The sequence below is a fragment of the Oculina patagonica genome, chromosome 11, assembly GCF_052425735.1.
Source record: "Oculina patagonica isolate OP01 chromosome 11, crgOcupat, whole genome shotgun sequence".
NCBI classification, from domain to species: Eukaryota; Metazoa; Cnidaria; class Anthozoa; order Scleractinia; family Oculinidae; genus Oculina; species Oculina patagonica.
In genome coordinates, this window is record NC_135768.1 from 21,237,101 (window position 1) to 21,248,582 (window position 11,482).

At 39.4% G+C, this 11,482-nt stretch overlaps 2 protein-coding genes across 2 annotated transcripts; both read right to left on the reverse strand.

Annotated features, from left to right (window-relative positions):
* Nucleotides 1-1,228: 1,228 nt before the first annotated feature.
* On the reverse strand, nt 1,229-8,577 carry LOC144629750 (uncharacterized). The gene is made up of 3 exons (XM_078487967.1): nt 7,901-8,577; nt 3,756-6,702; nt 1,229-2,790 (listed from the first exon to the last, which is right to left on the reverse strand). Exons 1-3 carry the CDS (start codon nt 8,519-8,521, stop codon nt 2,078-2,080), a joined length of 4,281 nt encoding a protein of 1,426 aa, XP_078344093.1. The 5' UTR covers nt 8,522-8,577; the 3' UTR covers nt 1,229-2,077.
* A 1,086-nt stretch (nt 8,578-9,663) lies between these two features.
* Nucleotides 9,664-11,481, reverse strand: LOC144630184 (peroxisomal leader peptide-processing protease-like). The gene has a single exon (XM_078488483.1). It carries the CDS (start codon nt 11,470-11,472, stop codon nt 9,664-9,666), a length of 1,809 nt encoding a protein of 602 aa, XP_078344609.1. The 5' UTR covers nt 11,473-11,481.
* Between the last annotated feature and the right edge of the window lies 1 nt (nt 11,482).

The window sequence follows — 11,482 nt, forward strand, 5'->3', positions numbered from 1 at the left end:
ATTGCCTTTTGCTTTTAATTAGATATTCCAAGTAAACATAGGCTGAAAGTTGCAAACATATTTTACAGATAACTTTTTCCAGTGTCCTTTTAACATTTGTATTTTGAGCTACTCTTAATGTATTATTCATGACTTGATATCATTGTAAAAAATTACCTGGTACCAGAAAATAAAGAGTAAATAAACCATATTTTTTGTTGAATCCTTTTTTATATAATAATAATTTTATAAATGAAAAATAAAATTCGTGCAGTCATGGTTGCAAGAATATTCTTCCTTGATATATTTTTAAAGTCACTTTGAAGGTGTTATGGAGGAAAAAAGTCTTATCAGTTTTCAGAGCAACTTGAATAGCACAAAATTGCTGTAAACTGCAGTGCAGGGGACAACATTATAATTGGCTAATCCATTCAGAAAATAAAAGCAAACCTTTTCATAGTTTCCAGATCGAAATGAATGTACCATAAATTTACGACGTAAACTGCAGTGCAAGCGAGCATAATTCAGTGTCCTATAGGCAAAACCTTGGATCTCTCACGTTTTTTATTGTGCGTCCTGTTCTACAGGCTTTCTGCCTGTCAGAGTCTTAGATTAATTTAATGGTCGAATAAGTGAATCCAGAGGATCCCAACTCACAACAACTCCTCTTTCCAACTTCCCCTTTATTCCTTCTTATCCTAACCCAATCCCTGATAGGAGGCAGGTAAAAGATTGCAAAAAAGCTACAAAATTGGATGGCGATTGGTGGAGATTGAGATTGGAAATTTAGGTGATATTAAACGTAATGAAACTATACGGGGATATTATTTGGGGAAAAGGGGATACGGATTGGGTTGTGGGGATATCGTGAAAGGGGTTCATTGGGAAGGCAAGGGATTGTTTTAAAATAATGAAGGGAAGAAGGCTAAATTAAAAACAACTGGGATTGATGGGAATATGGCAAAAATTTGTGAGGGGGAATGGATGGGGAGGTAATAATAATAAATAATAATAATAATAATAATTAATAATAATAATAATAATAATAATAATAATAATAATAATAATAATTTCTAATAATTTATAATTAATGAAACTTTGCGGGGATACTATAAGGGATTGGGATTGGGTTGTGAGGGATATCGGGATTGATATAAGGTGTAAAAAATTGTGAGGGGGTGATTGAATGGGGGTAGTAATAATAATAATAATAATAAATAATAATAATAATAATAATAATAATAATAATAATAATAATATTAACTCCACTTTAACAATTGCTATTAATTAGGGCCCTAAAAAATAAATGAATTATGTTATGATGGAAATAATTAGTTAAATGATTGGGTTAGGATAAGGGGGAATATCGAGATAAGATGGAGAGGAAAGTTTTGGTCAGTTTAAAAATTTTTGAGCAAGGTAGCACAGGATTAGGTTTGGAAAATTGAAGACGGTATTGAGAATGGATTGCACTAAAAGGTAAAATCAAACAGTTAACTCGTTCCAATATTTTACTTTCTTCCTTTGGGACCGATTTAAACACCGAATTTTAACACTTGCACTGCAGTAACATATTTGGAAATTTTTGAAGTAGATTTACGTTTTTCTATATTATTACCTGAGTATTGTAAATAAGTAGTATTGTAATACGTTGCTTGTAGCCTTGCAAAGTTGTTAAAAAAAGAGGTTTAAAAAAGATAAAAAACGAATGCAAAAAAAGATATAACTTAATACATGTATGTTGTGAAAGCAAAATTAACTCAAACTAAAATGAGACGATTTCTTACCTCCATAACCACCTTTGCTGATCAACAAATAGTGTTTATAAGAATAAAATATAGTGTTTATAGAAAAAAATATATGTGTTTAAAAAAAAAAAATAAGCAGTAAGTAAAATCTCTGGTCGCTTGATTAACACCAGGTATTTCCAGTAAAGTATATAAAGTAAAGAGGTTTAGACAGCAATAAAAACATCCAGTGTCGTTGATACACACATAGCTGGTCATCACAATTTGTTTATAAAAATAAATTAATTAAATAGCCATTAAAACCTTAAGTTGCTTAAGCATTTCTATGTAAAAAAATATCATTAGAGTACTCATTGTCTTCGAGACTCCCTCTCGATTTTCTCCATCAGCTTAAGCTCTGCAGATTCATAAACGATTCCAGGAGCCGCTCTGGGTTTGCTTCCGCTTGTTACAGGTACAGCGGTTGTTCTGTGTGTGGTCATGCTCTGTTGGTTTGCAAGTAAGGGTACAGCGGTTTCTCTAGAAGCTCTTAAGCGCGGCTTTCGCACGGTTTTGTCCTCTTTGAGGATAGCTGGCAGTGTTTGTCTTCTCTTGGAGAGCTGGTTCCTAGTTGTGTCGGAAGTTGGAAGCTGAACTGTGCCAGAAGAAGCACAGCATCCCAGAGACACTGTCCTAGAAGATCCTGCCGCCATTGGTCGCATGGTATCTCCACTGACAACGGAACATCCACTGTCGAAATTCGTTGTTGTAATACTAAAAGAACTGGACCTAGAATTCGGGGATTCAATATCCGGGACACCTGTATCATCAACAGCCTGTGCAGACTCTTTCTCGATCTGCTCCATAAGCGTAAGCTCGCCAGTTTCGTAAAAGATTCCCGGACTGGTGCTGGGGCTGTATCCACTGCTCACATGAGCAGGAGCTTTTCTGTGAGTTGTCAAGCTTCCTTGCTTAGGTACGGCGGTTTGTCGATCAGCTTGCATGCGCGGTGTTTGGACGTCCTTTACTGAGATTCCGTTGCCCTTAGAGACCGACTGCCTTGTGCTGGAAGATGTAGCATTAACTATATCAGCGGAGGAAGAATAAAAATGTTTTAAATATTTTTATCCACATATTACAACTAGAGCAGTTTTCAGTTGAGTACCGTACAACTAAAGCCAAGGTAATTACTCTCACCAATCACATGAGACATTACACTTCAGTGAACCAATAAAAAAACGATCGAAGTAATAACATAAAGTCGCCAGGAAGCGCACGAATACGTACGTTAGTAAACAAGATATTGATTTTGGTTTCACCTCTAATTGGATGAGAATGGGGCGCAGGATTTTTGGGCAAATCAATGAGCGTATTAATAAAAAACCAAAATAACAGTTAAAAAACCTGCGACACTGACGTGAAAATCGCTCGAGTGCTAACACTAACTATCACTTATTCCAAACAACAAAACTGATAACAATTAAATAAATTTGGCTTGACGGCAGGAACTTCTATGATGGGATGATACATTCCATAGAAGCTACTGCCACCATGGGTCGCATGGCATCTTCACTGGCAACGGAACATCCACTTCTCCAACTCAATATTAAAAGTGTCCCGAATGCCGCCAATACTTGTTCTTCTAACAAAAGAACATGCCTTAATGGCATTTTGGATACTTTTCTATTAGCGAGTTGTATGCGCTACAAAGTGAGCTTCTTCAGTTATTATCTATCACACGTGACGCACCCGATGACATACTTTCTTAGCTTTGTCAGTCTCTCTTTTCAAGTACTCTTTAGCATCAACACGGGTTTACGATCGTCGTCACCACCAATTTCGACGCTTAAGAGAACTGGAAACGACAGGAAGTCAAAGCCGAGAAAAAAGTTAAAAGGCAAGAAACGAACTTAGAAAAAGACATTGAAGATATTATAGAAAAATCCAAAATAAACTCAATACCTTTTTCCAAGTTAGTTTTCTTAAACAATTTGTTCTGCCTTGTGGTATTCTTATTCAAACCTGCTCCAACATAGAAAATGTTTTTACCTGAAGCACCACAGTCTGCTTTTGGAATGTCCAAGATCGCGTTTATTATATTGTCCAAATCCGCATTTTCTGTTTTCTCGGGCTGGTTTGAAGAATGCTTTGTTGCACGAGTTTGTCTTCGAATGGAATCTTTGGACAACTGCGGCACTACGCATGAACTTGAAGCGATTTCCATATTGGTATCAAGTTCTTCTAGTATTAACATGTCTTCTGATTTCTTTGTGGAATCTTTGTTTGTGCGCTGGACTGCACTAGAGCTCGACAGAGGTTTACCACGTGATGTACCTCCAACAGAGGCATCTTTTGCCAATTTGCAAGTTGAGTGCCTTGGTTTTCGATTATAATCTTGTTTTGGCCGTTGTACCGCACGCGAACTAGAAGCGACTGGTGAAGAACTTTGGGTCTCGCTCGTATTCATAGCAAACGCACGTTTTGGATTTCGAGACTTTGGTCTTTGTAATGAGGAAGAGGTACAAGAAATCGATCGAACTGATTCCGCAGTTGATTCTTCTTCCACGATGTAATCGGTACCCTTTGACAATGCTTTGTCCTTCACGTTCTCTATTATCCTAGAGGAATCTGTTCTGGGGTGTTGTGTTGAGCCAGATCTCGGTGAAAAATCACTTTTCGGCAGCGACGATTGACTAGGTGAAGAATTGGACGCCTTTATAGTGGTTTGGTCTGCCATGTTCCTCGAATTTCTTGTGGGGATCCTCTTTCTGGGACGTGAAGCCTCACGAGGACCCAAGGAGTTTCGTTCTTTTGAAGTAAACTGGACCGTTTTATCTTGTAGTGTTTGCTGATATTTGTACAGTTTGTCGCCTGTTTCCTTCGATGTCTCAGTAACAGATTGCTTTTTGACACGCTGTGATGAAGCAGATCTCAACGGAATAGGTACATTGGAGGCAACGTCGACAAGATCGTCATTTAGTATATATTGCATATCTTCCTCCAGTTGATCATCCGCCTGGTCTGAGGAAACTATTGAATCAGGAGCAAATAATCTATCCATATCCATTGCTAAGAGAAGCTTCGGGTTACTGGTCTTTGGCCGTGGTATTTCGCTAGGATTGGACGAAGTTGGAATGTCTGGCTCAACAGCAAAAATGTCATCACTTAAAATCTCCGCAATATCCTTAGCTAATTGATCATCTGCTTGCTTGGAATGTTTTCTCGTCAAATCCTTTTTGGGAGGTGGAAGTGTGCAAAGGCTCGATAAATTCTTCGTATTTGGGACAACGTCGGCAACATCACCTTCAATAATATCTGTAATTTCTTTTGCCAAGTTGTCATCTAGTTCCTGAAAAGAAACTTTTTTTCTTGGCGAAGCTTTTCCCGAAGAGATTTGACTCTTGGAAATTGATTTAACTGCAGGACGGTCATCTTTCAGGGCATGGTTGATGATATCCGTTGGATGTTTCTTGTCGTCTATGTGCTCGGCTTTTCTAGTGGAACATTTCTTGCGGGGACACTGTGGCTTTTTTGCAGACGAAACTGCACCAGAAGAGATTTCTTCCTTTCTGGCGACATCGTCGTCATCTTTTGCTAGTTTCTCATGCTCTGCATTCTGGTTTTCTTTCATGGAACATTTTTTAGGACGATGTGTATTTTTTGTAGGAGAAACAGCTCTAGAAGAAGTGTCTGTGTTTGATTCATCTGCCAGAGCGACATCGTCGTTCAGTATGAATCGAATGCCATTGGCTAGCTCTTCGTCAATCGTCTTCGGTGTTTCCTTGTTATACGTTGTTGGAGGTAGTGTCTTCTTCCGAGGTGAAACGGTAACATCACTGGCTTCATGTGTAGCGACATCATCACTCAAAATATAATTGATAGCGTTTGCCAATTTCTCGTCCTCTGCCTTCTTGTTGTTTTGGATTGATGAATATTTCATAAGTCGCTGTGTATTTTTGACAGGTGAAACTACTCCAGAGGAGATCTCTGCATTTGAAAAATCGATGTCTTTTGCCAATTCCTCGCCAACCGCGTTCTGTTTTGCTCCCATGGGATATTTTGATGGACGCTGCTTCTTTTTGATGGGTGAAACTGTACCAGAGGTGATCTTTCTGTTTGTCTCAGCTGTACCGAAATTGTCGCTAAAAATATAATAAGTATCATTGGCTAGTTCCTTTTCAGTGGTATTCTTTTGCTCTTTTCTAAATAATTTCTTGGGACGCCGCGCCATTTTAGTGGGTGAAACTTTGCCAGAGGTGATTTTTAGTTCAGCTGAAGCGACTCCGACATTCTTTCTAAGTTCTTCGCCTTCTTTGCTCTTTTGTTCTTTTGTGAAAGATTCCTTGGGACGCTGCGGCTTTTTCTTGGGTGAAACTGCACCAGAAGAGGATTGTGGACTTGATTCATTTGTGTCTACATCGTCATTTAAGATATATTTAATATCCAGTGCTAGTTTCTCGTCATCTGTGATAACTTTTTCCGTTGTTGGATATCTCTCGCGATATTGTTTGGTGTCAGCCAAGCTCGTCAATGAATCACTGTGCATCTGTGACAGGCTTGAAGTTGTTGCTGGACTCAAATCGACCTCTTCTACTTCTTGTTCTGAGGTCATCATATGTGTCTGTTTCTTTGTGGCATCCTCTGTGTCCAAGCTTGCCAATGAATCACTGTGCATCTGTGACGGGCTTGAAGTTGTTGATGGACTCAAATCAACCTCTGCTACTTCTTGTTCTGAAGTATTCAGATCTGTCCTTTGCTTTGTGGCGTCCTCTGTTCTGGCATCCGGAGCTTCATCGGCATCATTCGGCGTCGGTGCACTGGGTTCACCATTAAATGGATCATCCTTAAGCATACTTCTGATCTCCTCCTCTACTCTAATGTCTTCATCGTCCATCGTTTCTTGAGAAAGTTTCTTTTTCAACGTTGGAATTGAGACAGAACTTATCGCAAATGGAGAACTTGCTGAATCGCCTTCTTCAGTGTCCTTCGCTTTCACCTTAATAGTTAAACGAGAATCAAATAATCATTTAATCGATTGATAAAACAATGAAACAATCAACCAGTGAAAGAAAAATACAGTCAACTCCCGCCTAAATGATGTATTTTCTTTTGTATAATTTTTGTCCAAGGGAGAAAGGCACAATGATGTTTGACCTATGTGAAGCACCAAGGCGTGAAACAGGGCCAGACCACAACACCGGGAACTCTTTGTGATAGAATTTGTTGGATGCCATGCCTGAGTTCACTGAACAACCTCTGTAACAACAAAGATTTTTTCATTGGACTCAGGCGAAGCATCAATATTTCTTGTCAGTTTCTCGTCCTCTGCATTATTTACAAAAAGGCACAGTGTCCCAAGAAAATTCAAAGAATATTCATGGGACATTGTGCAATTTTGAAAAGTGAAACTATTCCAGAAAGTATCTGTTAAACTGATTTGTCTCACTGTAGTGTTAAAATAACTTATTTAATTAACTCATTTAATTTCTCACAATTACTCCTTCCACTGCGATCGGTAGAAGACGTTCTCTGAAAAACTTTTTTAAAACCAATCTATTTTTCTTGACTCAATATTCGTTGACTTCAAAAATGAACTGAAGGCACCAATTCAAATACGTAGTGGCTAAAACAAACTTTTTTGTGAACTTATAGAAACAGGAAAGTGGAAAATGGAGAGATATTAAAGGTATTAATACCTTTACCAGCTTTCCATTTTCCACTCTTCTGTTTCTCCTTGTAGTTTCAGTCCTAGGCCCACCATCGCTCAAGTTGTTTTTCAAATACAGAGAAACGATGTCGGAAAAAAGCATCAAAGTGCACGCGGCAAGACCGAAAGGTGGTCTGGGTATTCAATTCAATTTTGCATATTGGCCTAGACGAAATGTACAAGTTTGTACTTTTGCACGTGAAGATTTTGGTTTCCCGTTAGGAGAACTCTTTCTGTAACTTTACTTTTACTGTCGCTTGTCTTTGAGTTTTAAAAATTCTTCTAAAATTATGCGTGGCTAAGAGGTGCTTGTTTCCACATTTCTGAAGGGAGAGAAAACGTGCAAATTGCCGTTTCATGTCACCATCTTATTTGTATTCAGCACGTGCAGTACCTCGATCTCTACTTCTACCCATACTGCCTTTCGATCTTGTCGCGTGCACTTTGGCTTTTTCCGACAACCTTTCTTGAATTAGCTATATCTTACTGGTTTGTCGTGCTTCTTCTTTTTCTTCCTTCTTCTCGCTGATGGGCGTGGTGTTACCTCGGAGCTGGTAGTACTTGCTGCACGTGATTCTACAGCCGGCGTGTCATCACTCAAGAAGCTATCTACATCGGATGCCAAGGCCACCACTTCATCTGGGATTTCTGGAATCTCCTTCTCTACAATTAAATCAATGTTCTCACTCAGCATAATCTCATCTTTGTATTTAGGCCGTCGAGTGCTGTCCTTCTTTTTCAATCTTGTTATTGCCCCAGCACAACGCGGCTTCGTTGCAACAACTTTGCTATCTCCGCCGTCGTTTTCGGCTAAAGATTGATCACTCCGTTTTTTCGCACTTCCAGTCAAACGGTTCCTCTGCTGCGAAGCATTTTCCAAACATTCTCGGTTCCTTTGGTGTTGATGTTTGGGCGTTTCGCGATGTTCCCCGCACAAAGGATGGTCATCGTTTTTAATACTTGCTTTCTCCGCAGCATTCTCCACAGCGGATTCTTGTCTGTACTCGTTTTCAGCTGGAAATCGACCAGGAGAGCTACATACTGAAACAAAGTGTCGCGATGACGATGTACCTGTTGGTCTTGCGTCTTTAGTACAACAGACGCCCATATTTCTCAAAAAATTAGTTTTTTCTACGAGTGATTTCTTGCACAACGTTACTCAACAAAATGAGTCTGAGTTTAAATTTTCCTTTGTGACGTTTGCCATACGTAACTTAACGAGAAACTTAGAAAAAAATCGAACGCAGCAGCGCGCGCGCGTGAAAAAAATATTGATATTTTACGACTTTTTGAGGGGGTATGTGGTGGAATATATTGTCGGTTATTTTCAGGAGTTTTTAATCTTTGTGACGATAAAAAAGACAACAACAGGAAATCAAGAATTCACAAAGAAAGGGTTCCGCGAAAATTGGTAATGGGATTTTAATGCAAGTAAAAGTTAACCTAATTGCTGAGTTTAAGCTAGGAGAGTATTGCTCCGGTTCAGTGTTATCCATACGCAGCTACTATAAGATAGTCGTGCATGTCACTTGAAAGGGAATTCGAATCGAAAATGCGTTTTATTTGATAACGAAAAAATGCTTTGTTAGTAATTTTTGTTAAAAGAAGGCTTTCTCCATCTTAATACCTGTACGCGCTCATGAAATAATTGTTAAGTACCCTCAAACAATTTTACTCGTAGTGCGAGGGTCCTTGTTTGGACAGAGCAGATCGCTAACGTGAATTCGAAAAATTCCTTTTGTTAAAGAAGGAAATATTTCTTTAAGTTACTTCTGAAAAGGTGAAGAGGAAAGTTCGGAAAGACCACAGCAGATTTGTACTATAAGACTGTTCACGCCCCCCCCCCTTTTTTTTCACGCAAAAGAACGCCAGAGAGAGTCACGAGGGGTAGCTATGGGGGACAGAGGAACTTCCTCTTGCCTCCTGTTTTGCGCTGGCGTTCAGCTCTCCGCGATCATTTGATTGATTGATCTAAGAAAAATACGAGAGAATAGAGGGCTGTGAACAGTCTGTGGTACTGTTGACCTAGCTGCATTGAGTATTTGTAGTCGGTCTTTTTCAAAGGAACTGACTAGCCGTTTTTTGACCGGTAACCTGAGGGCAAAAAAAAAAGGAAAAAGAAAAAAAAAAGGCGGCAAGGACAAGAAGGATTTTGGGGCGAGACTGTATAAGATACGATTTTTTTTTCATCTCCTCTATTATTAAGAAAACATGCCAAACAATCAACGTTAATTTTATTAACATTCACAGTTACAGTCTGCTGGTAATGTGAGGTTTCTCCTTCACAGTTTCCTTCAGTTGCCAAACATTTTTCATGTGATCTGAAACTAAACCTTGCAGGGTATCTTCAATATCTTCACTCTTCACAGCTGAAACTAATTTGTACAGCAAATCAGCAGGAATGCTAAAGTTGATATGAGGGAAGCTTGATGACAGATTTGCATCTTTTGTATGGCTAGTGACCATCCCTAACAGTTCCCCTGTTTCCATGGAAACCAGAGCTCCTCCACTTGCACCACAATGCACTGCGGCAGTGGACTGAAGTAAAACTGGTTTGTTGTCTGCATATGCAACATTTGATATTATTCCGGAAACAATTGACGCCCCAGTGTGAAGATGACTTGCAAACAGTGGAAAACCAACAACACAAATCTCCTCTCCTTTCTTGAATAAAGGTTTTGAGGTGACTACAGGTTTTATTTGAGTGACTGCAGGACCTAACCTTAGTCTTAAGGATCTAAATTCAGGATTTGGTTTTACTTTTAATAGTGCAAAATCCAAAGGACAATCTTCTTTAGTAGCATAAAGGACTTGTGCTTTATGATGGGTGCTGTTTGAACTGTCCTGGGAAATCCTGACCTCTCTTGCACTGTTCAAATACCGACTAATGGTTTTGTCTTCCGTTACAATAAGGGTGTTATGACAATCTCGAATCACATGACTACAGGTTGCTATGAGACAAGCCTCTGCACCTACGACAATACCAGACCCCCAAGTGTTCCCACAATGCACCATAACCACACTTGAAAGAGCTGTCTTTGTAATGTCCCTAGCTCTTAAAATATTTTGATCTGAATGCATATCAGAAGTATTTCTATCTTGATTTGCTTTCACAATGCGATCCACTTGATTTTTACTTTTGTCCTGGCAGTTTAAGACACCAAAAAGCACTTCAGTTAAGTGTTGAGGTATTGACGTTAAATTTTCACTCACAAGTTTCCATAAACTGCGTAGAACGTATCCAAGGGAACTCGCAACAGTGATTCCAGTCCACTCGCCATTTCTCCAACAAAATGGCGCTAGAACAATTCCGTAAGGAGCGCTGTTTTTTATTGATCCAGATTGCAGTCTCTTCAGATACAATGGACATCCTTCACATCCCGGAACGCAACGTGCATCAGTGATAATTATTTCATCATTCATCCCTACAACGTTCGATACAATTCCTTTGGAAAGACTGTTATAAAAAACTGGGGGGCATTCGCAACCGAACGGTGTCCCAACGATAAACACTGTATCTCCTTTCTTGGGTCTTCCTGAATCCAGAACTGTTGATAAATTGAAGGGATTAGTAGAGAAATAGTTGCTGAGCGTTTTCACTTGAATAAGCACAAAATCTGAAAGGCAGTTTCGATGTGCAAGGGTTTCGTCTCCATTTCCACTTTCGGCAGGCAACGCTGTTTTCGCTAATTCGCCCTGACCAAATGATTCAAATTTCCACTCCGATTGCGGAAAAATACGTTCTGCGATCCTTTGCAGTCCATAATCTCTCCAATATAAGACTACATGACCTTTAAGTGTTCTGAATTGTTCTTCTCCGTTTCTCCGAAAAATTACCTCGACGGCAATTTCACCATTCGGGGAGGTGGCAGCGAAATCATCGTGGAAAAGAAAGGGGGAATCCGCGCTGATATCACGTTGACTTTCAATTTGAGGCAATGCATCATGGAATAAAGACGCAACTGTTAAGACAATACCGTTAACACTGTCTAAAACAATGCCACAACAGCTCAAATCAGAATTACATCTTTTGACCAAAACGCAAGGATCGTCCGCCATCTTGGATGCT